This window comes from Oryx dammah, unplaced genomic scaffold (assembly GCF_014754425.2).
Source record: "Oryx dammah isolate SB20612 unplaced genomic scaffold, SCBI_Odam_1.1 HiC_scaffold_21, whole genome shotgun sequence".
In the NCBI taxonomy this organism is placed as follows: Eukaryota; Metazoa; Chordata; class Mammalia; order Artiodactyla; family Bovidae; genus Oryx; species Oryx dammah.
The window spans coordinates 51,077,323-51,104,334 of record NW_024070205.1 but is presented as its reverse complement, the minus strand read 5'-3'; the positions used below and the strand labels follow the sequence as shown (position 1 = coordinate 51,104,334).

Genomic DNA, 27,012 nt, shown 5'->3' with positions numbered 1-27,012 from the left:
ACTTTCGCTAGTTCTTCATGCAGAGTCCAAGTTGGTCCCCAGCTCCATGTCTGCATAATGACATCTTAGCTCTAGTTCCTCATACTGAGGGGCCAGAGGTTATTATTATTATTTAATTGATTGATATTTCAAAATCAACTTCAGTGAGGTATAACTTAATAATGCATCTGTTTAAAGTGTGTAACTCAATGACTTTGACTTCACAATCAAGATATATAACCTTTCCGTCACCCTCAAAGCATTCCATGGGGGAGCAATCATTTCTTTTTTTTTTTCTTTGTACAGATCACTGAACATATTGACTGTCAGTTGCTGGCCTTGGGTTAGGCGAAGGGGACTGTCATGTGGTCTACCCATTCAGTAGGATTTGTGTAGCGGCCAGGGCTTCCAAGATGGCTCAGTGAGTAAAGAGTCTGCTTGCAGTGCAGGAGACACAGGAGAGGCAGGTTCGATTCCTGGGTTGGGAAGATCCCCTGGAGAAGGAAATGGGAACCAGCTCCAGTATTCTTGCCTGGAAAACCCTATGGACAGAGGGGCCTGGTGGACTATAGTCCAAAGGGTCGGAAAGAACCGGACATGACTAAGCATGCAGGAGTGGCATGGCAGGCAATAAAAGGCGTGTTGAGACTCTGAAATACAATTGATATGAGCAGGAAACAGTCTGAGAAGAGTTTTAAGAATCTTAGAACCCTCAATCAGGTTGGGGATATAAAGGAAGTCAGCATGTAGTAGAGGAGCATCTTATAAAAAGCTGTGCTGAGAACCCATCTTTCTCCCCCAGGAAGGGGAAGTGGATGACTTTCTTGGAAGGCTTGTCTGGAAGCCCTCAGCCTGGGGCATGCTGGACTAGAGTCTGTCTCCCACCAGGGAATACAGAACAGATCGAGTGCTTTGCAGGAGAGGTTGGAGAGCGGAGGTTGGAGAGCGAAGGTTGGAAAGGGTCACTGTGCTGGGACTGGCCAAGCTTCTAGAGAGTCAGGGTGGGATTCGGGGGGCATAGGGGTGACCAGGGGGAGTACAGTGAGAGGTCCCCTCGTGGCCTGTCCAGTGGAGCTGCCTGTGTTTTGGGAGGAGCCTGGCAGCAGGAAAACCTGGAGGCAAATGTATGATTTAAAGACCTGCCCCACGAAACCATAATAGACACACCTGCCAGGCTCAAGGGGCCCAGGAGGCACTCCCTGAGAGCTGACGAAAGCACCCTAAGAAAGTCAGTGTCACATGGCTGCCAGAAACAGGTCAGCCAGGTGCCTGTGCAGGGGGGACCTGACCCAGCCTCCAGCCTTTGCTTCCCTTCCTTCTCCTCTCTGGGACCCTGAAACTGGCCAGAAACCAGACAGGAAGAAGAGTGCCTGACAAGAGAACCATTGTGTCCCTTTCCCATCTCAGTCTCCAGCCTGAAGCCCAGTAGAGCCAAAGGAGGGAGAAATGGTAACGTTAAAACCAAGTCTGGAGACTTGATTGTCATCTTGGATTGGGCTGACTTGAAATGGTTGAATCTTAGAGTCAACATGGGGTGTAAAAGACCATCTGCTTTTATAGAAGGGAAGTCAAGGGCCTGCCTGCCTGCAGAGTTTTTTCCCCAGTGGCAGCAGAAAGGTTCCTTCACTGAACAATTTTAAAAGGGTGGTGGGAGAAAAATACAGTAAGTCCCCTGCATACAAACCTTCAAGTTGCGAAATTTCAGGCGTGAACAAGTGTTTCATCAACATCAGGCATGGGTGAAATTGCAGCTTGCCCTCCGTCTTCTATTGCTGATGATCCTTCTGCTCTTCTGGCTCCCACCTCCTCTCCCTCCCCCAGTAACTCTTCTTGCCTGTTCACTGGATGCCATTCCCTGTATGCCAACTGTTGTACTGTACTACTGCACTTTTCAGGGTATTGTTGTTGTTCAGTCGCTCAGTCGTGTCCGACCCTTTGTGACCCCATGGACTACAGCACTCTAGGCTTCCCTGTCCATCACCACTTCCCAGAGCTTGCTCAAAACTCCTGTCCATCAAGTCGGTGATGCCATCCAACCATCTCCTCCTCTGTTGTCCCCTTCTCCTCCTGCCTTCAATCTTTCCCAGCATCAGGGGCTTTTCTAATGAGTCGGCTCTTCACATCAGGTGGCCAACGTATTGGAGCTTCAGCTTCAGCATCTGTCTTTCCAATGAATATTCAGGGTTGATTTCCTTTAGGATTCACTAGTTTAATCTCCTTGATATCAGAGTACTATACTCGAAGATTAAAACTTTTATTTTTTGCTTTTTATGTATTATTTTTCAGAAAAGTATTATAAACCTATTATACTATAGTGGCTACCCTGCGGCTCAGACAGTAAACAATTTGCCTGCAATGCAGGAGAAGTGAAGTGAAGTCGCTCAGTCGTGTCCGACTCTTTGTGACCCCGTGGACTGTAGCCTGCCAGGCTCCTCTGTCCATTGGATTCTCCAGGCAAGAATACTGGAGTGGGTTGCCATTTCCTTCTCCAGGGGATCTTCCCGACCCAGGGATTGAACCCGGGTCTCCCACATTGGAGGCAGATGCTTTAACCTCTGAGCCACCAAGGAAGCCTGTAATGCAAGAGACCTGGGTTTAATTCCTCGATCAGGAAGATCCCCTGGAGAAGGGAATGGCAACACATTCCAGTATCCTTGTCTGGAGAATCCCATGGATAGAGGAGCCTGATGAGTTACAGTTCATGGGGTCACAAAGAGTAGAACCCGACTGAGTGACTAAAACATACTACAGTACTATATAACTGATTGTGTTAGTTGGGTTCCTAGGCTACCTCTGACTTATGAACAAATTAAACTTATGAACGCATTCTTGGAACAGAACCCATTTGTATATAGACTTACTGTAAATGGTTTTGATCCACAAGTTGTGCTTGTTCAACATAATATAGATGAGATGTGTTTGGCAGGGGTGTTAGGTGTGCTTCCACAGTTGTTGCCATAAATCAGGGCTTTCCAGGAGAAGGGATCCCCTGCACAAGGGTTAGTGGGGGCTGGTAACCGAGGCGGCCAGGCTGCAGCTCACCAGGTTCAAGGCAGCTCTCGCTGCCTGTGACCCTCTGGCCCTTGTCCCTAGGGAGTCACTAACCCAGTGCAGCAAGCTCTCCTCAGACTGGCCCAGCCAGCTGGAGCCGTTTCCTGGTGTCCTGGGCACCACAGTGGCTGCCCCAACCCAAGCAGGAATGGAATCACCACCAGTCCAATTGGAATCCAGTGCCCACTCAGATGAAGAAGTTCAGCTCCAGACAAGCAGAGCGTGATCATCTTCTGGACAAGGACCCTGGGGCTTAGAGCAAAAAATAAAGCTAAAGAGGAAAAGAAGAGCTTGGCGTTCCCATGGGTTGCTGACAGTGACCTCGACAGTGTCAGCGAAGCCTGACTTTGCCTGTGAGATGAGCACCGTGCTGTGCTTAGTTACTCCATCGTGTCCGACTCTGCAACCCCATGGACTGTAGCCCGCCAGGCTCCCCTGTCCATTCTCCAGGTAAGAATACTAAAGTGGGTTGCCGTGCCCTCCTCCAGGATATCTTCCCACCCCAGGGATTAAACCCAGATCTCCTGCATTGCAAGCTGAGTCTTTACCATCTGAGCTACCAGGGAAGTCCAAGATGAGCACGAAGTACTGCCGTTTAAACTATCCCAGACAACTGTTTCTATTTCTATGATGGTCTGTATCTTTCTTCAGGAACACCACAGAATGTCAGAACAGCTAAGTGAGGTGTAGTTTCTCCACAGCTATGGTTCTGGGAAGGCCTTGCATTCATGGACTGCTGAGAATCTGATGGGTTCTATGGACCCACTGCCCGGAAAAAAGTGTGCCTGGGCCTCAACTTCCTTCCCATCCACTTCCCAGGGACTGATATGCACTCGACCACCATTCTTGACCCCCTTGGTCCTTGCTGGTAGAGCCCACTTCCCTCTAAACAGGCTGAAAACACCAGATATTTTGGGTCTAACTTCCCTCAAAGCTGTGTCCCAGCCCTGGCCAGTGAGACCAGGTCTACTAGGAGTAATGGAGAAAAGTCTGTCTTGGGACTTCTCTGGTGGTACAGTGGATAAGAATTTGCCTGCTAATGCAGGGGACACAGGTTTGATCCTTCGTCCGGGAAGATCCCACATGCTACGGGGCAATTAAGCCCATGCTCCACAACTACTGAGCTTGCACACCTAGAGCCCGTGCTCTATAACAAGAGAAGCTACCACAGGGAGAATCCAGCACACCTAAACTAAGAGAGTAGCCCCGACTCACTGAAACGAGAGAAAGCCCGGAAGCAGCAACAAAGACCCAGCACAGAAGTAAATTAATGTATAAAAAAAGTAAAAAATCTTTTTAGTAAGAAGAGAAGGATGAGGGGGCAACTCTCTCCTCCTTTGGATGTTGATGCTAGAAGTCCAGCTGCCACTCTGTCACCGTCAAGAGAAATAAGAGAGCTGAATTAAGCAATCCTGCCACTGTCCACTTCTGGACAGTTTAGTTCAGTTCAGTTGGTCAGCTGTGTCCGATTCCTTGAGACTCCATGGACTGCAGCATGCCAGGCCTCCCTGTCCATCACCGACTCCCGGAGTTCACTCAAACTCATGTCCATTGAGTTGGTGATGCCATCCAACCATCTCATCCTCTGTCGTCCCCTTCTCCTCCCACCTTCAATCTTTCCCAGCATCAAGGTCTCTTCAAATGAGTCAGCTCTTTGCATCAGGTGGCCAAAGTATTGGAGTTTCAGCTTCAACGTCAGTCCTTCCAATGAACACCCAGGACTTATCTCCTCCTCTAGGATGGACTGGTTGGATCTCCTTGCAGTCCAAGGGACTCTCAAGAGTCTTCAACAACACAGTTCAAAAGCATCAATTCTGGGCTCAGCTTTCTTTATAGTCCAACTCTCACATCCATACGTGACCACTGGTAAAACCATAGCCTTGACTAGATGGACCTTTGTTGGCAAAGTAATGTCTCTGCTTTTGAATATGCTGTCTAGGTTGGTCATAACTTTCCTTCCAAGGAGTAAGCATCTTTTAATTCCATGGCTGCAATCACCATCTGCAGTGATTTGGAGGCCCCCAAAATAAAGTCAGCCACTGTTTCCACTGTTTCCCCATCTATTTGCCATGAAGTGATGGGACCAGAGAGATGACATGTATTATTATTGTTGGAACTGCTTTCCTGTTCTTTTTTAAAGATTTTTTTTTCATGTGGACCATTTTTAAAGTCTTTATTGAATTTGTTACAATATTGCTTCTGTTCCATGTTTTAGGTTTTTTTTTGTTTAAAAGGCATGTGGCATCTTAGCTCCCTGACCAGGGATTGAACCCATGCCCCCTGCATTGGAAGGCAAAGTCTTAACCACTGGACCACCAGGGGAAGTTCCTGCTTTCCTTTTCTTACCGCTGAAAGCATCTGCTGACTCAGTGGATTCCCTGATGACCATCCAGCACCTTCTAAGCGTTCACAGACCCAGCGTTGGAAGTTGTGAACTAGAGCCTGGTCTTCTCATTCTAGCAATTGTCTTCTTGGGTCCTCAACTATCAGCTTACAGAAAGGCAAAGGCAGGCTACATCAGGGGTCTCCAAGCCACACTGGGCTGTCTTAACTCTCTGAGAGAATATGTATGCAAAGCAGTCTTCATATATGGGGGATGATGTGTAAGAAACATCATGCTGGAAAAAAAAGGTTCTCAACCTGCTCAATTCCAATCTGTGGTGGGAACCTGGACAGTCTCACCTCCCCCAGACTCAGTTTCCACATCTGCCACTTCACGCTACCTTAAGGGACTGTATATGTGTGCATGCTAAGTTGCTTGTCACATCTGACTCTCTGTGATGCCATGGACTGTAGCCCGCCGGACTTCTCTGTCCATTAGATTTTCCTGGCAAGAATACTGGAGTGGGTTGCCATGCCCTCCTCCACAGGACCTTCCTTACCCAGGGATCAAATCCAAGTCTCTTTACCTCTCCTGCACTGGCAAGCGGGTTCTTTACTAGCGCCACCTGGAAAGCCCATTCTTTTTTACATCTGTGGTTAATTTCTTCCTGATCACAGTCCTTCCACAGCAGCAAAAATACAGCCCATCAACCAGAAGTGATTCAGCAGATGCACTGGGAAGCTAAGGCTCTCTTCTTGTGTTTTGACAAAGACAGTATCAAGGGGTAGGTGTGCCCTGGATACCAAGGCCCGGCCACCTGCCCGTCGCTGGGGAAGCAGGGCAGGAGCCCACACCGCCGTCTGCTTCTCACCCCCGTCCATCCTCAGTCTCCTGGCTGGCTCCCACCACACCGCAGGCTTGACTGCCTGCTGGTTTTTTACACTTTGGGCTCTTGTTGGTTTAGAGAAACAAAATACTTCAAAAATTATATTTCTGGAATGCCTGTAAAGCACGAGCAGACACAGATCACAACAGCTCAAAGCTTCGTTATTGGCTCCAAACCAAAGTCGCACACTGGCTTATTCAAATCTGAACAGCCCAGCCTGGTCTCTGGGTGAGCACCACATGGCTAAAATTAGACTGGCCATCTGCTGAGACAGCAGCTGGGCTATTCTGAGCCCCGGGAGGCCTGGCTGGAAGCAGGGCAGGGCCTGGGGGAGCGCTGTTGGAGCGTCTGTCCCTTTACAGTTAAGGGGGTGATATGGAGGGGTGGAGAATGAAGGCACACTGGGGGTATGCCGGTGTCACTGAGGTTTCACAGGAGATTGAAGATGTGGGCCTAAGGTCACCTTTATAACCCTGGGCTTTTCTTCCTGATGCCTGGGTGGGGAAGATCCTCTGGAGAAGGGAATGGCAACCCACTCCACTTTCCTGCCTGGAGAATCCCATGGACAGAAGAGCCTGGAGAGTTATAGTCCACGGGATCAAAGAGTTAGACGCGACTTTGTGACTCACAGTTTCACGTTCCTTTCACTTCCTCCTGATTGTCCAATGGCTCCCAGTGAGCACAGGATTTATTCCTTAGTCTTGTTCCTTGGTTTCTCCCTTTTTTCTTTTTTTGGTCACACTTCATGGCATGAAAAGCTTTCCCACCTGGAATCAAACCCATGCCTCCCTATAGTGGAAGGGTGGAGTCTTATAACCACTGGACCACTAGGGAAGCCCATTTCTTTTTTTTTTTTAAAACTGGAGCTTCCTGTTTCAACTCACACCCCAGGCCAAGGTATCCATTAGATTTCAACAATAATGGCTGAGGTTTACTGAGGGCATATCAAGGTCAGGAGCCATGCCAAGTACTTTATAGGAATTAGCACACACATTCTCAGAGCAACTCAGAGGTTGGTACCAAGAGATTTCAGGTATTCAGAATGGCTAGATTTTCCCTTTTTTTGACATTCTCCTTTTAAAATGTATTGATTCATTGCTGCATTGGGTCTTGGCTGCTGCGCACAGCCTTCCTTCTCCAGGCGTGGAGAGCAGGGGCTACTCTCTAGTTGTAGTGCACCAGCTTTTCACGGTGGTGGTTTCTCTTGTTGCGAAGCATGGGCTCTTGGTGTGCAAGCTTCAGTAGTTGTGGCTCACGGCTTTAGTTGTCCTGTGGCACGTAGACACTGTCTCCTGCATTGGTGGGTGGATTCTTTACCACCGAGCCACCAGCAAAGCCCTGATTCATCTTTCTGCAGTCAAGAGAAAAAGCCCTGATTGAAAGGACTCAGATGACCCTGGGAAGACAGGGGTTCTCTCCTTTGGGCCCTGAACCTTGCTTCCCCCAAGCTGAACCCACCACCAGTTCTCAGGCAACAGCATCCCTGAGTTCAGGATCTACTGAATTATGTATGGGAGCTTGGGGGTACAAATGTAACCTTATTGACCTCTGGCTGTGTTGTGCTTAGTCGCTCAGTCATGTCTGACTCTTCGTGACCCCATGACTGTAGCCCACCAGGCTCCTCTGTCCATGGGGATTCTCCAGGCAAGAATACTAGAGTGGGTTGCCATGCCCTCCTCCAGGGGATCTTCCCAACCCAGGGATCAAACCCAGGTCTCCCACGTTGCAGTGGATTTTTTACCATCTGAGCCACCAGGGAAGCTCAAGAATATTGGAGTGGGTAGCCGATCCCTTTTCCAGGGGACCTTCCTGACAGAGGAATTGAACTGGGGTCTCCTGAATTGCAAGGGGATTCTTCACCAGCTGAGCTACCAGGGAAGCCCTATATTGACATTTATAGACACTTTATAAACAATTTTACATTTATAGCCCTTCTAACCCATCATCTCAAATCCTAGGCTCAGGCCACTCAGGCCAGTTGTCTACAGCCTCCTACCTGGTTGTTTCAGTTGTTTATGCTCGGGTCATAAAACCACAGTTGTTACCTATAGCTGCTTCCTTCCTATTTCTGCCGCCCTCAGTCTGAACCTTAGCTGATGTTTTTGCCTGGTGAAGTGCCCGAACCATCATTCCTGAGGGTCAGGTCCTCAACAGCCCCACTATTGTCACGGGCTGCTGACTTCCACTGACTGCAGCTCCGCCCCCTCCCCCCACTACTGACCCCGTCCAACTACGCTATGGACAAGGGTGATGCTGAGAAACCCCTGGGCTGCAGACTGTCCTTTCACCTCCAAGGTCCAGCGTCCAAATCTCCCACTGGGTAATCAGTCACACTAGCCAGTAGAGTAACCCCTTTCTCTGATTGTGGGGACTGTGGTTTTTAGAGCCCTAAAGTGGTAGCCTTATCTTCCAACTCGGTGGAACCACTGTTGTGGCCCCTAGGGAAGCATGTCTCCCTCGGGCCTTGGACTTCCAAACCAGCAGAGCTCCAGGGGAAGTCACACGTGGCAAGAATCAGGAGCTATGTTCACTCCAGCCCTTGCTTCTAGGACCACAGGCTGGTATCTGATCTAAAACATATTCTTGGGGACTTCCCTGGCAGTCCAGTGGTTAAGACGATGCTGCTAATGCAGGGGGCGAGGGTTTGACCCGATCGGGGAACTAGGATCTCACAGGCCCTATGGGGCAGCCTCACCCCGTTTGGCACACTGGCTCAGCTTTAGGACCCATTTCACCTTCAATGAGGCCACTTCTGGGTGAAGGGACATGTGGCAAAACCAGCTGACTTATGGGCACAAGCCCATTGCTGCAAGGTGAGACCCCCTGCCCAGAAAGGCACAGTGGCGGAATAGGGCTATGCCTAAGTGTCCCCATTACCAGCACTGTCCACCAGCCGGCAACCTCTTACCTGAGGAAAACGTTTGCAGGCCATTATCTTTTCATTTTCCAAAATGAGTCTCCAAAAATGTACCTGCTTATAACCTAGATCCTGGCCTGGCTTTGCTCTCCTAAGCCAGAAAAATGCAAATAGGAGCTGCCTGATGATCTTTCAGGCAGAGGTTACTGGGCAGAAGTGAGGCGGGTGGTGGGATGTTGGTCATCACTGCTCTGGACCCCACAAAACCAGCTATAAGCCCCCAGGAAGCCACAATATGAACAGCCTTACTTAGAACACTGTTCCTTTAAAAAACAACTCTCAGTATTTGGGGGAATTGAAGAGGAAGCGATGCTACTTTGGAAATATGAAATTCTTAAAGTAGCTGGGTGATAAGGAGAGTAATTAAAACCAGCCCAACAGGTCGGAGAGAAATCTATCCCTCATATTCAGATCCTTATGGAGAGAAGACACAAGGTGTCTGGAGCAGGTCAAAGGGCTTTCAGCGTGAACACTGAGCACAGGACACACACTGTGCATGTGCCGGGGGCCAAGCTGCCGCTGGGCTTAACTAAGGGGACCCTAAAAGCACAGTGTTTTGGGGTTCACCCCAGTGCGAAGCTCCAGTCATCACATTACTATAGCAGTTCCAGAGGCCTGCTCTCACAGGGCTGTTTGAGGTGCTGTTCCCAGCCTCCAAAAGAGGGCAGCAAGAGAGAACTGCCAATGCAAAACCTGTTGGTTAACACACTGGAGTGATGGGTGGTGCTTCTGCTCCGAACATTTAAACCACAGGCGTGCGCCACGCTGTGTGGAAGTGTGGACTGAAACGTGAGCCAAATGCTGTCTCTGGCAGCTGCTGCCATCCAAGGGCATTTCCAGGCATAGGCAGGAGAGTGGGCAGCTCCCAGCAGAGGCCCAGGGCTGCACCTTGGCGCACCAGGCACCCTGTGCTTCTGAATCACTTACAATTTTAAACTAACTACACACAGTTTAGCTGCTAACCTGAATTTTTGTAAAGTGAAGAAAAAAAATAAAAATATGAATACTGAAACATAACATGGCAAGTTCCCTATTTTGGCAGACAAGTATGGAATCAGAATCTCTCTTTAAGAAAGAAATCAGTTCTGATTATAGAAAACCCATTAAGCAATCACTCCAACCTAAAAATACTCTGTTTAATCAGGTACTGTGGTGCGGGAAGGGGTGGGGGCTGGTAATTGCCCTTCTCTGTGCTGATAAAAAATGGTGAAGAGTACAGAATATTCAGGATCTAGGGAGTCTGAGAGCATTACTGAGTGGCCAGCTAACCAGGAGAGGGGCCTAAGGTTGATTTTGCTAAGGATTTTCATCAAAAGTTAAGGACACCAAACAACAGATAAAAGAAGCTGGTTTGCCCGTTTCTGAAATCTGACACCCTAACTTGGGTTTGTATGGCCCTCAAATTTTATTAACTGCAGAAAGCCACAAACATGGCTACAATGAACACAGTCACAGTTCATAAACTGCATTTGCGGCTATCGTCACTTCAATGAAATTCAACTCAGAGAAAATGTGTTTTTCTTCTTTCCTGTCTGGAATGACGTCTGTTCTTTGTTTCTCTGACCCAGAACACCCATGTAAGTCTGGGGCTGCGACAACACCTCATTCTGAGGTCTTCTCTTACCTGTGACTCTACCTTCTAGCCCTCACTTCCCATTCTCCTTCTGTAGAAGGTTTAAAGTGTCGTAAGATACCATCCTGGCTTTCAGGGAACTTAGATGTAAATATTTAATAAGCACCATGCTCAAATACACAGTAGTGGTAAGAGGCAATATAGTATATGTCAGATAACAGTCCACATAAAGGAAGAGCGTGCTGACACGGGTTTACCACCGCTAACTATCTGATAAACGGAAGAGAAAGAGGCATGGTCTCCCTATGCTTGGCTGTTACTCAGACGGGGCTTTCCTGCTGGCCACTGCTGTATGCTGCCTGGCTCATTCTGGGGTTTCATGGATACGGGTGCAAACGATCCCCCGACAGTCTCTGTGGACCCTGCACTGTGAAGATTAATAGATCCGCAGTTAGAATGAGACCAAACACATGTAAGGACAGAAGCCATTTCCATTTGAATCCAGAATTACTATTAGCCCTTTGGTATTTTGGTGATGCTAGTCTTAATTTAGAAGACAAAACCGCTCAGAGGAAAACAGAATTTCAAATGCAATCTAAAACTACTACGTATTCCAAGAGCTTCCACGTTCGAGAGTTTCTAGAAAAGGAAAGTGCCTTTTGTTTCTCAGTATGAGAAATTGTTAAAGCTCCTCCCTGTGGTCTCCCAACACTTCTCACAGAAAAACAAGAGGCTGAAAGGGTGACAACAAATACAAAATTTTTTTTTTTTTAAAAAAAGGAAATCTAAATAGTATGAAATTAGTTTTTATTTTGACCTCAAAATAAACACTTAACATTTTTCCAAAACTAAAGATGAATACTTAGAAACAAGGGTAGAAGATTATTTTTTTCCTTCCCTGGGGAAACCAGTAAGGCAGAGGTTCTAATGTGGCTTGCAAGGCTCTTTCATTGGGCTAATCTAGACACAGTTAAGACCCTCCCCAACTTTTCTCTATTGTCAGTTGTACCTACCAGGGTTATGGCTGGCAGGAGAAAAACCCCAAAACAACCCCCCGCCCACTCCCCCGCCCAACACAACAATCAAGGGATTTGAAAAGTTGGGAAAATCGTTGAAACGTGTGACCAAGTGTTCATATAAAAATCCTTTCTAAGGAGATTGAGTGAAGCTACTATGCCTCAACAACTCAGCTGAGGTTTCTGCCTGGTCAGTCAGTGCAAAGCACGACAGTCACCAGCCTGCACACCTCACAGCTCACCACAGGGATGTCTTAAAGTTGAACTTCAGCTTCAGCAGGTACTTCAGGTGTACCTGAGCAATGTCGTAGACGATGTACCTGGAGGGGAAGTGTGTCAAGGCACAAACGCTTCCACAAAGGAGGGCGAGCTTGCTGCCCATAAGCCGGCCTACGGCTACACCCCACAAACCCTCCCAGGTCGGGGGCTGGGTCTCTCATCCTGACCGGGGAGACCACTGAGGGGAACTGTTCCCCGTGAGACACACCACAGGACGGTCTTGAGCCAGCCCGCCCCTGTGTGAACTGGCTACATTTAAGTGACTTCACAGCCCCAGACCATTGCTTGAGGCGTGCACAGCACACTCGTAAAAGGATACTCGTTATACAGCAGACAGGTGTCATTAACACCAGATGAAATCCCTGTCCCGAGAGGCACCTCCACACCATCCATAGTAATACTAGCCGATGGGTCAGGGGTAGTTTTGCCTAAACCTGCAGGACAGAAGGCAGACGGGATATGATTTGTGGAAACATGCCGAAAACGCTCCAGAGAGATGACATCTGTGTATACATTTAAAAGACATACAAAACCCAATACTGTGTCCTCCTTCCACACATAAAGCTATAGGTATACACCAAGTTCCAGCCTGATTTTCATCAGCATAGTAGTGCCCCCACCCTGCTTTTCTGGTAAGTAGAATTCTAAAGCCCTCACTTTACCCAGGCAGAAGGAAGTCCTAAGTCATTATGGGCTATGAGCTATAGCAATTCAAGAAGCTCCAGGTACCACTATGCCACCAGAAGGCCCTCAATACTGAAGCTAAGAGTCAGGTTAGGACCCAGAGCCAGTGCACTTGGTTATTAGAAGCTGGAACCAGGACTCTTCTATGGCATTTGTAAAATCAGGGTCATTTGGGGCCAGAGTCAAACATTAAAAAAAAAAAAAAAAAGAACTTGTAAGAGCTAGGCACAGAAACTGTGACTATGGGGGAAAGAAAGCCCCCTCCCTGTGCCGTCCAGGGTATCTGCAGCAGCAGCTTCCGAAACACATTACCTTTGACACTGTGCTTGCCCTTGGGTAACTTGCTGATATGTGAAGCGTGTTTCAGTTCATACCTATAAGAGAAGGTAGTTTCAGAAGAGCCTCTAAGGTCACTGGGCTCTCAGACCAACAGTACGAACAGCAGAGCAAGGCCACGGAAGCTGCTGAGACTAACACTCAGAGAGTCCAGTCCACGTTCCTTGCTAGGAGCTCCCCTCTGTTCTGGTTCTAGACATGGAAGGTGCAGTCCCCTTTGAACAGCTGGTGCCAACGATCACTGCCAGAAGGCCACTTCCAGGAAAGGGCCTGATTAGAGCTATGGTGTAGCTGCCATTCTGGAACTTTGTCCAGTCCAGGACCCTGAGACCCCTCCTGGTCTATTACATAACCCTGCTCTCTTTGGGTTATGGTCTAAGGTGAACAACCAATCCAAGCTAAGCCAATCAGATTTTCTCTGCAAGGAATCTGCAAGTGGGATTCAGATTCTAATTCAACCTGAGTTGGTCTCAGACAGGAAATCTAAATATCAGTAGGGGAACAGGGGCTACGAAGTAACCACGCTCTGTGCTTCCTAGTCCACAGGAAGAGCAGAACTTCGAGTTCCTGAGGCCTAGCTGTCTTCCTGTCTTGGTTTCGTGAAACATTTCTGTGCCTCCCTCATTCACTTGACTTGCCTTGGTGTCTGACACCCACCGCCAAACTGGTGGATCCTCTTAACTGTGGTGGGGAATTTCCAGGATCACCCCTAGCCAGGGGAAGCTCCTTCCTGCAGCTCACCCCATCCACCCCCATCAAGTGCCACCAGCCCCAGAGCTGGGGTTACTCACATGTTTCCAAGGGCAACTTCTCCCAACAGGATCAAGCCTATTGGGTCTCCCTGGGACGTGTGGCAGTAGTTGGCACTCTTGGAGACCATGTCGGCGAAATAGATCCCCTTACCAAACATGTAGCCCGTCTGGAGGGATGGAAAAGGGGCAGCTGAAAGCCTTCTCACGGGAGTGCTGACTGTGAGCCAGGCGCCGAGGAAACAGCCGTGACCGGTTCCCAGCGGCCCCCACAGCGGGCAGAGGCCCGCGCTCGGGAGCAGGCTGCTCAGATCCCAGCTCCACGTGTTGCCCAGGGGCTGTGAGAAGTCACTGGATCTCTCTGGACCCCACTTTCTTCGCTGAACTGGGAAAAGAACCCTACGGGGTTGCTGTGAGAATTAAATGAGCTACTAGCCGCTTCCTAGACCAAGGTGCGGCGCATGTGAACGCCCAGTAAACACGGCTATACTTTTTATTCCTCTAAGGGGAAATGGGGTCAAGAGGCATTAGAGTGTTTGCTGCTGCACAGCACAGTGGACTCTGCCATACTAATGAGTCCAGTCATTAAGCTCCTTGCTTTCTACAACTACAGAACAAGGGGCCTGGCAGACCCTTCTGAAGTTTCTGCCTGTGGGTCATGTCTATAATTGAGCAGCTGACACAGCGGTCTGACTTGGGTCTGGGTCGGGCTCTACCGAGGCAGACTGGAGGTGCCCAGCTGGGAGGTGCAAGAGGTAGATTGGGACTCAGCCTGGCCCGTGGCCAAAGTCTGTGCTCTCTGCCAGTCAACACCCAATTATCATTCACAGCAGGGTCTGGAAAACACTTCGCTTCCTCTGTTCCAGAAACTGTGTGCAGCTTGGTAGCGAGGTCAGGAAAGGGCCATGCGGCAACGCTCACCTTCACCACCACGGCTGCACCTTCATCTTTAAACAAGGCCGTGTGGTCACAGAGGCACCCAGAGGCTTCCCACACAGGTGCCCACAGGGCTCAAGTGGAGATGGCTGCAGAGATGGGCAGAGCCCACCCCTCTCCTGCTACAGCTCCCAGGCCAGATACGTACCACAGGCGCTTCAGGTGGGGCTATCCGGAGACCCTGGGACAGGATGCCCGCGAAGTTGGTGGTCCTGGACCCGTGCCACAGCAGCCTCCGGTTATGCAGCTGCTTAAACGGCTTGTAACGCTGGCCCTCCCCTTCACGCTCTATCTTGAAGATCTGGTCGGAGTCATTACATAAAAGAGAAAAGTGGAAGGAGCCACCGGTTACTATGGGGGAACTGGAAGATCTTACAAGACACAGAGACAGAGCTGGGACACGTGAGGCCTTCTGCAGTATGTAAGGTGTTCCAGTCAGGCTGGGATGCGGCAACAGGCCACTCAAGGTTTTGTCCAGCAGGGACCAGCAGCTAAATTCACACTGCATGCAGCAGAGGCACACCTGAGGCACTTTATTTGGATCTCTCCTAATAGTTCTGATTCCAAAACTAGGTTAGAACTAGGTTTTTGGAATGGTAGGTAGGAAATGTCCTTTAAAACAGAATAAAAAGCCAACCCCAAACCACAACACTATGGACTTGTGTCCCACAAACAATTGCATCACTTCCTCTGGTTATTTAAAGCAAAGCCAACCACTCTTTTCTACCCAGGCCCAGGTCGGAGGAATGGGCAGGGAAGAGCTGGCCGGACACAAAGGGGGCAGAGGGAGGAGAGCGCCTTACGTCGATGACTTCTAAGTCGTACGCGTTGTGTGTGGTCGCATGAGTGTTCTTCACATACTTCCTAATGATCTCGGCTTCTTCGGAATCTTTGTCCACAACCTAGAAATAAAGCGTCTTGGAATCAGAGCAAGGAGAGCCACACAGCGGCAGGGAGAACAACAATAGGCTCAGCTGACGCACAAGTAATACGTGGCTCACGTGGAGCCCGGGTGGAAGAGAGTCAGCCTGTGTTCCAGACCCCCTACCTCCTTGGGCATCACCTGTTTGCATGATCCCAGCCTCCCTCCTGCCTTAGAACCCTATGCTTTGGGCCATTACCAAAGCTTGGAACGTGGGGCTCACCGTCTGGGAGCGGGGAACCTCTACAATGAGGAGCTAGCTGGCTCTCAGGTAATAGTCCCCCTAACCATAACTTAACCAGGAGATCCTGGGTTCAGCCCTTGGATCGGGAAGATCCCCTGGAGAAGGAAATGAATACTCCAGTATTCTTGTCTGGAGAATTCCATGGACAGAGGAGCCTGGCGGGCTATAGTTCATGGGGTCACCAAGAGTCGGAAATGGCTTTGCTGGTGTGTACTAAACTGAACCATGACTTAAAGCCTGGGGGCCAGGAGACACCCTGCAGCCAAGACTTGCAACCAAAAGCAGCAAGGATACGACAGACTCTAGGGCTTTTGATGATGGTGATGGGTGCTCCATTTGAATCCTCAGGGACAGGCACATCATGGATCAGAGCAAATGTGCACTAAATAACTGTCAAATAATGGAATCTCTGCCTAAATCAATGAGTGTGTGATGGGACTTATATTTTCAGTCTAATCCATAAGTTCAGAGAATGTACAAATTCTAGTTCTCCTCATTGCTTCTTAACTAAATGGCTTTACAATCATTAATGGAGACATTAACAAACCCTTCATGAAGAACCAGGCTGTTTGGTATCCTACCCTGCACACACCCACACACCACACAAAAGCTATACTTTGTCCTAAGCACGGAGCAAAGGCTCTTTTTAGTTATGTAAACACAGGACACCAGGCTGAACAGATCCCAGTGTACTTGAACTTCCTCACACTGCAGGGCGGGACATGGGCTGTGAAATGAGGCACATGTGAGATGTGAGACCAGGCTCAAAGCCAGGGCAAACTTGCAGCTAAGGCAAAAATGTCTCCGGTTGGCCAAGGCAGGGTGCTTTCTGCCCAAGCCTCCAACAGACCCAAGTTCAAGAACTGTGCGCACCAACACGGCCACTCTGACTCCAGAGAACAGGAATCTAGACACTGCAGCTTTAACACGGCTGCCATCAGGCGCTTGCCTTGACTTGGAAGCCTGCCTCGCAAACAAGGTGCTTCTTTACAGGTGAAGGCTCTGAGGTTCTCAGAGGACCACAAGCAGAAACACCTAGGAACCTTACCAGGATGGTCAATCCTTGGACCCCAGTAATCTGTTTTAACAAGCTCTCTAGGAGATCCTGATGCATGTTTAAGTTTGGGGACCACTGTTCTTGGGACAGAGGGTCTGATGCTTCAGAAAGGGCGGGCCCTGTTACCTTAATGTCAGTTTTGAGCTTCTCATAGTTGACATCAATGGGGTCCTTGCTGCTGTCATCAGAACCACCCCTGAGTAGACTGTAGGCCACCTCAATGTCCAGCAGGTTGTCTAGCATTTCCACCTTGGCCTGGAGGAAAGGAAAACCTAGAGCTAAGTACAAGGTGAGGGAGAAAGACTCACCCAGAACCCAGATATCTAACATAGACAGTGACGAGGTCCCACCCAGGTGTCCAGGGACAGCCTGTTCTCTGTTCACGGGGAACACGCCTAAGGATTTCTGGAATGCTAAGGAGGCTCGCTCTCCAGGGCAGAAGAGGCAGCAACCACATGGCTGTGTGGTGGGGGTTTCTCTCCCACACACTGGTAACAGGTGGAGACCTCTCACTGGCTCGCTAATGAAGGAGAGAAGGAAAGCAGAGACAAAGATGCTCCCCCCTCTCCTATGGTTCTTTTTCCCGACTGACGTGGTTCAGCAAGGGCAGGAAAACCCAACTGTTCTACCCATGGGCAGGCTCCTAATATGGGGAGAAACCCTACTTTGAAATGAGAGGCCGTTGCCCTCGGGGATCACAACACAGAGGGGCAGTGATGAGGGAGTGACCCCCCAACCCCGCACAGCCCAGACCAGCGGCTCCCCCTGGGCCGCGATGCTACCTGCACGCTGTTTGCGTTGTTCAGGAGCGGAGGCTTCTTCATTCCGAAGTCGTGGGGGATCAGGGTGTAGAAGCGGTTGGAGAGATCCAGGATGTGAGAGTCACTGCTGCCCTGGGACAATGCCTTTGTGGGGAGGGAACAGAGGGAAGAGCCTGAGGCACCGCTGAGCTCCCAGCACCTTTCCGGACTTTGTCCTCTGGAAGCCAGGTGCTGCCGCCAAGTCTGTGTGGCCAGGCTGGGAAACCACCTTCTACAGCGTCTGTCACTCAGCTGGGCAGGGGCAGCATCCCATCCTCAAACTGGGTGGCTCCGGACACACGGGGTTCCCGTACACGATTTCACTTGTACAGACAGTTGTGGGTTTATACACCCATAAACCCTGCACCGCTATGCAAAACGTTCACTGGGGCATCTTGGTGGTAGGCGCACTGGCTGTTGCTACAGAAGTCTTTCAACTTTCTGCATGTTTGAAAAGATTTCACAACAAACTGTTGGGGACTTTCGTGGTTGTCCAGTGGTTAAGAATCTGCTTTCTAGTGGAGGGAATGTGAGTAAGATCCCACATGCCACGGGGCAACTAAGCCCAAGCGTTACCAACTACAGCAAACCCTGTGCACTGCCACAAAGAACCCACATGTCACCACTAAGACCTCATACAATAAAAAAACAAAAACAAAAAAACCCCAAAGCTTGAGGGGGAGGAAAAAAGACCCTTTGCTATAAAATTCAATCTGGCCCCCTTGGCCACTGACCTTCACCTTTAAGGCGGGGGTGGGGTGGGGTGGGCCAGGGCCAGCACAGAAAGGTGAGCCCCTCCCCACGCCGCACCGCTAGTTAGTGCTCCACACAGAAGGTGCTCAGTAAATGCACAAAGAAACGGAGGAGCTGGACCTCCAGTCAGTGCACGCTCTGCAGACACCCTCGGTGCCGACAGGAGGGTAAAGGGGCAACGAGTCAGCATCTGAAGCCCTAAGTGGGCTTCTCACGGCGACATGGGCTTGTCCTCGTTGTAAACCTCTGCCTATGCTGCAGGCTGCTCTGTGCAACAGGCAAAGGACACCACCCCAGCCACTCCGCCCGGACATTCTGGGATGGGAAAGAGCTCAGGCTGAGGAAAGTCTTTCAGGTCTCCAGCAGTGGGTAACAAGAAAAGAGTCTGATCAACTGATCAGGACTGGCTGTAACTAGATTTAACCACTACATTTCAGGGCCTCCTCTCCAGCATCAGCCAGAGCCCACTGCCCTGGTCTGACTTCAGCGTTCTGTGTGGTTTTCTTCTTTCATGTGCGACCCCCAAACACAGGTGGAACCCTCCAGGGCAGAGGCTGGAAGACACTGGGGACTGGGGGACCTTGGGAGATGCTCAGCAAGTTGACATGGAATGACCATGAGCAAGAGCAATGCGATATTTAACTTGCTACTTGATGATTTCCTAGTAACTGCCAAATAAACTCAGCCTCTCTTAAGGACACACAAAATAAAATCAGAACGTTTTTACAAGGCAGGAGAATGAAATTCCTCATCAGGTATATAGTGTTTACTTCATATCTGACAACTGAAAACACTGCTAATTCATCAGGATTGTAATCATCTTACTTTCCTTGTCATACTTGGTGAATTGAAAACCACCTCAATCAGCAGGAATCAGTATGTCTATTTTCCTAACCTTGAGTAAATGTACTGCTGTATTCCCCACCCGAGGATGAGAGGCAGCCCAGGAGATGCCCCTGCCCCCTACATGGGGCAGCTGGAGGAGAGGTTGGTGTCTTACCTGCTGGACCTCACTGAGGATGGAGTATGCAGCCTGGATCTGCCTTTTGCTCAGCTTCCCCAAGGGCATCTTCTGAAGGTCAATCTGAGGAGACAGGGGGATTTTTTCCCTTTGAAAGTTGGGCACTGTCCGGCGCGATGATGGGAGAGCCGGACCAAACATCACCCCAGGCTTCCCGGGCTCCGAAAGAAGCAGACAGTCTGTTTGGTCCTCCTAAGGAGACCTGGTGACCCAATTCCACAGGCTCTGCAGCCCTACCCCCAGTGCAGTGGATGGGAGTCTGTGACAGAAGACTCTTGTTCATTTATGGCAGAGATAAGCCAAACCCCCACCCCTGCACTGGGTTTCAAACAGTCCCACACTTCTGAAGAAAACACAGCAGGACTCTCATCTAATTCCCAAGTGAGGCCCTCCCTGGGGTCTCAGAGCCAAGGCCATCCCCAGCCAGAAAATAACCATAAAGTGGTAAAAATTATTTTTAAAAGGACACGCTCCTGAACATACATACTGACATCAAGCTAACACTGTACCCCTCAAATCAGTCACCCTGAAGGTTAAACATCTGTCCCTACAACAGTGCTGCTCACAACACCCTGGAACCAGCAGGAAGGCAGGGAGCTGGCTGCAGTGGAGAAGCATGAACTCTGTGGCCAGGGGTCTGGTCACCAGCTATCGAGTGAGGCACCCACTCCCTGTGGGAGTGACCTGCCTGAATGCTGGCGAGGCCCCCTCCTCTGTCAGGGCCCCATGGGGGCCCCTGCTCTGAATCCTGAGCTGCTGTCTCTAGGGTTGTTTCCAGCAGACCTCCTGAGCTCCTGGCCCTGGGACTGCACTCAGCCCATCTTTGGGGCTAGTATCTGCAGGGCCTGGAACAAAGATGGACCTGGACAAGCACTCAAGAAGTGGGACTGCTATCTGACTACATGAAACATTAAGAGGATGTGAAGGTGCTCACAGCCCAACAGGCACCAATCAGGGACCAGTGGTGACAGAGTCTGCATTCTCAGTACTGCCCATCCATCCATCCCCAGGGAGAGCTGGTTTCTGGGAAGAGTTAAACAGTTGGAGTGCACTCCAGGAAAGAGAGTGGATAATGTATTCTGAGCCAAGGACATAGTATAGTAAAAGAGCAGAGTGACCCAAGCATGGACTGTGAGTTGGCTCTAAAGCATTTCTAAAGAGGGGACTTCAGAAGATACGCTCCAAGAGCAGTGTGACCACAGTGACAGCACCAACTCTGAGGGAAGCATTTCCCCGAGCTGGGTAATTCTGGTGTTTGTTTTACAAAGACCTGGTTTTTCTAACCTACACCCTCAAATGCACAGACACAGCCCACAAGAACAAGGGAAGGGCTCAACCAGCACAAGCTACCTCCACTCCCGACTGTGGGCTACGGGGTGGGGGAAGGAGGCTTCAAAGCTGGAGCGTGGGCTCTGGACTCAGCACACACCCTCTCCGCCCCGGCTCCAACTCTGCTCTGGGCTCAGGACTTACCTGCCTCACGGGGAGCACACAGTGCCCCTGGTTACTATGTTTCCTTATCTACCTGGCCACCCCATCCCACGTGGAGTCCACTGGGCTGGGAGTGGGTGCCCCACTCTCCACATGCTCAACCCGCTTAGTTCCCTATCTCTAGGTTGTTTTAGAGTGTGTGTGTGTGTGTGTGCTCAGTTGCTCAGTCATGTCTGACCCCTTTGCAACCTCATGGACTGTAGCCCACCAGGCTCCATTGTGCATGGGGGTTCTCCAGGCAAGAATACTGGAGTGGGGTGCTATGCCTTCCTCTAGGGGATCTTCCCAACCCAGGTCTCCAGCATTGCAGGCGGATTCTTTACCATCTGAGCCACCAGGCAAAGCCCATTTTAGAGTGTAAAACAATATTAAAAAAAAAAATCATTTCACAGAAAGAGACTGGGTCTGATGACAGCTGAGAAATTCTATGAGTCACAGAGAAGCCAGAGTACAGAAAACCAGAAAGGGTATGTGGGACCTTTCTTTTGAAAGATTCATGAAATGAAGATGCCCCTGCCCACTCCGGCACACCTCTTCTCTAGGCATTCTTGCTGAGCCTGCCCATAAGCTGTTCAAACCTGTCAGACCTCCCAGCCAGAAGCCTGGTTGTATATCTTACTTGAACAAGATATCTGCACAAGCCCTAGCTATCTTCACACCTGTTGGGGGTTGTCTAAGACATGACCCAACACTGTAACAACAGCAGGGCCCGAGCAGTCCTGCCAGGCTGGGCTTAAGACAGGGAGATGCAGGGCTGAGGAAGAGAAGCTGCTAGTGGTCTCTACAACCCAGATTTGTCTTGCCTTCTCTAAGGCTGGCTGGAAGAAGCAGAGAGGAAGCAAGCTGGTGAAGGGGCGGAACGGTCAAGGCTAATCTGCAACTCTTGCACTCTGCTGGTCCCTGCTTCTTTTTCAAAGCGGCTCCAAGCTTCGAGGCAGCAAGAACATGCATCTCCCAGGGGACAGAGAGCACCTGACCCTGGCTGGTGGTCCCTGCCACTTTTCCTTGTACAGAAATATGACTGATTCACTCATCACTCCCCTCCCCCACCCCACCCCTATGATTGGCTGGTATGCATTTTATGGGATGAAGCAAGTGTGAGCTCTCTGCTGGTCATAGCAGTTCTTTCACTGTAAATGGGCTCCATCTTGGACTTCCACGACAACTCAGTGGCCTATTTGGTTGAGCCACAAAAGAACCATGCCCCACACGCCTTTATGGCGACTTCGAGGGAAAAAGTGCAATGGGGACAACATACCATCTATTTCACAACAGGCCAATGATTCTCTGTGAAAGTGTAGGTACCCCAGGCCTCAGCGCTCCTGTATGTCTCAAGCTGAAGACCAGCCATTGAACTCGTTGCCAACTCAGCACTCCAATCATCCACCCCAGCAAATGCTCACAAACATAACAAAAGTGCAATAACCTCATACTCCACCATGGCCTTCTTCATGCTTTCTACATCAAAGATCATCTTAATGAGGCTCTGCACTGGCTTGGGGAGCTTGGACTTGGCGCCAGGGTTTACTGTCAACTTCTTCACCGCCTCTTCATCCTGCAGGGAAAATCAGGAAGAGACCCAATTAAACAACCCAAGCAAAGTTGTGGTAGTGTCATCCGGCAGAGAAAGGATATAGGATGGAGTGCCAATGGTAAAAAGGTTTAAAAAAAAAAAAGGCTGCATGTAAAAGGTTTGGCATTAGTTGCCAGGAGAAACATGTTGAGTATGGACAGGATGAGACTGCCTGTGCATCCCAGATCCTCTTGGCTGCTCCCGATTCTTATTCCAGACACCGCCGAAGCATCCAGTTCTGCACAGGCAGACCTGCAGGCACCCACACGCCCTCCCACACTGGGGTTGCTGGTGCCCTGTGCCCATTCATGCCCAACGTGGAAGTGCTGGCACCTACAACGGCAAACCTTGGACCCAAGGCACACTGGACTGATGGACAAATTCTGCCTCCTTTCTTCTCTTACACTGCCTCACCCAAGACTGAATTCACACAGCCTTCTCTATAGTGCCAAAGGATCAAGCAACCAGTCCCACTTCCTGCCAGGCAGCTTGACAGCGTTAAAGCACATACGGGCACCATCCCGACCCCTCACCCCTGCTCCCTGGGATTGCTCTTCCTAATATACTAACAACACAGGACTTTAACTCCTGCCAGCTGGGGATCCCAAGGCTGAGCGAAGACCTTGCTTGAATGAGGAGAACTGGTGTTGGGCTTTGCTCCTGGAATCTGCTTGGCTTAATGAAGCTGCAGAGAAGGACCCGTGTGCTAGTGCTCAGGGCTGCTGCTATCAGTGTCACAGCGGATCTACTCTCAATGCTGAAACACACGTCTTTAAGTGCATTCTTATCTTCTAGCTGTAACTTTACTGCAAGGCAAACTACTAATACGTTAAAAAGCCTTATTTATATGCATATACTGTAACCAGGAACTCTACGGATAGTTAGCAAAAAGGCATACAGATATGTACATCAGCATCATTATAGCAAATACCTAGAAATAATCTAAATATCTAACTGGAGGATGGGAGAGTGTTGTTTGGTAAATTACAAACTACAGCCACCCACAAGACCTGGGTTTTGATCCTCGTGTCGGGAAGATCCCCTGGAGGAGGGCATGGCAACCCACTCCAGTATTCTTGCCTGGAGAATCCCACGGACAGAGGAGCCTGGTGGGCTCAAGTCCACGGGGTCACAAAGTGTAGGACATGACTGAGCGACTAACACTATTGCTACTACCAGAGGAGGGAATTCTGTACAGACTTAAGAAATGACGCTCTAGTTCAATCCCATTTAACAGAGCAGCCCCTGGTTCTGACCTGTGGTCATTCTGAATTGAGATATGTTTTAAGAGCTAGAAAAACATCAGATATCAAAGACTGAGTTTAAAAAAAAAGGAAAGATATTTTGATATCAACATATCAAAATGATAATATTTTGGACATACTGGGTTAAACAGTATTAATTTCACTGTTCTTACTTCATAAAATGTAGCCATTAGAATATTTAAAACTGCATAAGTGGCTGCATCTCTCTGTTGGACAGCACTGCTCTAGAGGACATGGAGAAATACTCCTAGAACATTAAGGCAAAACGTGGGTGGCTGGTGACACAGTGCGTAAGGAAAGACTCCAAGGATATGATGGCTGAAAGTACCTGTCAACTGAAAAGAAGAATATACAGATGTATATCTTGAGCTTAAATTTTTTGTACCTTTGTACAATTCAGGTGCTAGCTACCCCTCCTTGCAGTTGAAAATGTGCATATAATTTACATGGTTCCTCTCTATCCTCAGCACATCCGTGGATTCAACCAACCATGGATCGTATGGAACTGCAGGATTTACAATGAAAAAATTCCACATGTAAGTGGACCCATGTAATTCAAACTTGTGTTGTTCAACTGTACATCTTTTTGAAATGCAAAAAATAAACTCAGTAGGGAGCACTGCTGAGTTACACCAAGTATGTCCAACACTCAAGTCCAAGTTCTCTACCCTAGCATTATACAAGAGTTAATTTCTGTTTTTAATGGTAAAGTTCATGACACTCTATACACTAGAGAACTTAACAGTTTATAAATTCTTCAAATCCCCCTTTGAGACATGTTAGACCTCAAAGATTTGAGTTAAAACCTATACCACTGTAATAAATCTCTTTCCCTCTGCATAATAAATGTGTATCACCCCTCATTATAAAAGCAACAGGTTTTCATATAGAAACAATGTAAGAATTTTGTCAAAACAAATGGCCTCAACAGTTATCAGTCAAGAGACACTGGAAGGTTGCCTGGTAATGTAAAGGGAGACGATTAAGCTACAAATAAAAATAATGGGAAATTATCATGAAATAATTTAGGACTAAAAACTGTGACCCAGCGTAGTCACTATAATTCTATCAGGATGATAAAACAAGTCACGTGACCTTCAGATAAGCAACCTCTATGAACTCCTCCTCCCTTGTGTTTAGGGAGCAACTTCAAAGACTGCTCCTTTGTGACAGTCTTGAAAATGCTCACACTGTTCTTACAAGCTTCACCTCATACTTAATGGAGTAGATTTGATTCATGAAAGGGCATGGATTTTATTCGATGCTTTTTCTGTGTTCCTTAGGATGACGGTGTGGCTTCTATCCTTTATTCCGCTCATGTTACACTACGCTGATTTGATTTTTGCATGCTGACCCAACCTTGCATTCCTGGGATAAATCCTACTCAATCATGGGGTCTAATCCTCGTGTGCTGCTAGACTCAGTTAGCATTTTGTCGAAGGCTCTGCATTTATATCCGTAACTATATTGGTCTGTAGTTTTCCTGTGAGGTCTTTATCTGTCTTTGGTTATCAGGATAATACTGGCCTTGTATAACGAGTTGAAAAGTGGTCCTTCCTCTTCTGCTTCTTGGAAGAGTTTACGAAGGACCAGTATTAATTCTTTAAATATTTGGTGGAATTCATCAATGATGTCATCTGATTCATGGCAGGTTTTTAAAAGAAAACCTTTTACTAGCACTAGCAAGCGTCAGAGCATGATTACCTGGCCATAGTCAATCTCCAGAGGGTAGAACTTTTTGGGATGCTTCGTAAAGTTTTTAGAGTGCCAGGCATTTCCGGTTTTCTCTTCATATAATTTCATAAAATGCTCAATGGCATCCTCCTTGGATGGCATCTGCTCCAGTTTGTTACTACCAATCACCGTGCCCACACGGCCCCAGGACCTGAATATCCAGTACCTGTGGGAAGAGCAGAAGAGCATCAGATACAATTTTGCGGGTCGTCCGGTCATATTTCAGGATGAGCTTCCTCTCCCTGCTATTTCCCTTGAGGGAGAAGAGTTGTAAACAACCCAAAATGATGGTAACTGACAAAGAGGAACAAAAGGAACCAGTATTAAACAAACTTTTATTTTAATTTCTATTAAACTGAGAGTTGTTAAGTTTAAAGTAATTTAAAAATGCCCTTCCATATCATACTGGCAAGTGAGCTATAAAAAGTACCAAAGAACAGTTTAACCTTGGATCTGGCAGCTGAACTTGAGGAATAAATCCTGAGGCCTTTACATGGTGGTGGCGGTGGTTTAGTCACTAAGTCATGTCCGACTCTTGCGACCCCATGGACCGTAGCTAGCCACGCTCCTCTGCCCATGGGATTCTCCAGGCAAGAATACTGGAGTGGGTTGCCATTTCCTTCTCCAGAGGCCTTTACATAAAAACATCCAATTCCTTTTCCAAAATAAACACAGCAAGTATTACCTGGAAGTTATGCATTCATTAACGATAGGTACTAAAAAGAATGAAGAACCTTTGACTCAGATCAGAGGCTGAGATACAATGAAATGGGAGGAGGCAGGGGAGTGGTCCACAGGGTCAGCCACCTACAGACCTAGGCTAATATCCTCAGTTTTCATCTCAAGCTAGAGCTAAGTCCCAGGCATTCTAGGGGCAGGGCTGCCTCGCTTTGGGGGAGTGCATTTTTCTTAGTGAAAATCAGGCAGAAGTTAAATCTCACACCACAATAAGTACAGATATAGCAGTAAAATCAGAGATTTCAAAGAAAAGCTGGTGCTTCCTGCTGGTTTTCTGGGCTACTGCCCAGAGGCATATAAGTTCATTCTCTGTTGGTTTTTTTTCCCCCTCTAGAAATGTTTGGCAGATACCACATGGACCTAACTTGTTATCTTCTAACAGCCTATAATGCCATTTCCCTGTAAAAACCAATAAGTCAAGGCCACCAGGATAAGCCAACCATTTGAAATCACCAGTTTAACTTCTTGTGTGTTGGTAGTAGACAGTTCTGTTCTCATTGCCTGCGGTTTATGAACTATAGCACTCTGTGTTTTTACAAAAACCCTACTCCTCCTCCTGCACTCCAATACACAGCTAGCTTTTGAAAGTTATGTTTTACAAGCAAGAAACTCTATCTTCAAATCTCCAACAGGAGTCAGCAGTAAACTAAATGATGTAGGATTTTATTTCTTTACAAACTTTGAA

At 48.6% G+C, this 27,012-nt stretch overlaps 1 protein-coding gene and 1 long non-coding RNA gene across 2 annotated transcripts in view; one reads left to right on the top strand and one right to left on the bottom strand.

Annotated features, from left to right (window-relative positions):
- The first annotated feature begins 403 nt into the window (after positions 1 to 403).
- On the top strand, positions 404 to 16,041 carry LOC120880333. The gene is made up of 3 exons (XR_005725007.1): positions 404 to 422; positions 1,230 to 1,235; positions 15,954 to 16,041. It is a non-coding gene; the product is annotated as an uncharacterized LOC120880333 (long non-coding RNA).
- The window catches only part of PARP1 (poly(ADP-ribose) polymerase 1), a 41,148-nt gene continuing 25,343 nt past the window's right edge, over positions 11,208 to 27,012 (bottom strand). Inside the window, exons 13-23 of the mRNA XM_040263656.1 lie at positions 25,560 to 25,755; positions 22,444 to 22,572; positions 19,506 to 19,589; positions 17,735 to 17,857; positions 17,079 to 17,207; positions 15,533 to 15,631; positions 14,878 to 15,030; positions 13,836 to 13,963; positions 13,021 to 13,082; positions 12,344 to 12,458; positions 11,208 to 12,065 (exon numbers count right to left, since the gene is read on the bottom strand). Of these exons, the coding sequence (XP_040119590.1) occupies positions 11,984 to 12,065; positions 12,344 to 12,458; positions 13,021 to 13,082; positions 13,836 to 13,963; positions 14,878 to 15,030; positions 15,533 to 15,631; positions 17,079 to 17,207; positions 17,735 to 17,857; positions 19,506 to 19,589; positions 22,444 to 22,572; positions 25,560 to 25,755 (1,300 nt within the window). The 3' untranslated portion in view covers positions 11,208 to 11,983. The remainder of the gene's footprint in view (positions 12,066 to 12,343; positions 12,459 to 13,020; positions 13,083 to 13,835; positions 13,964 to 14,877; positions 15,031 to 15,532; positions 15,632 to 17,078; positions 17,208 to 17,734; positions 17,858 to 19,505; positions 19,590 to 22,443; positions 22,573 to 25,559; positions 25,756 to 27,012) is intronic.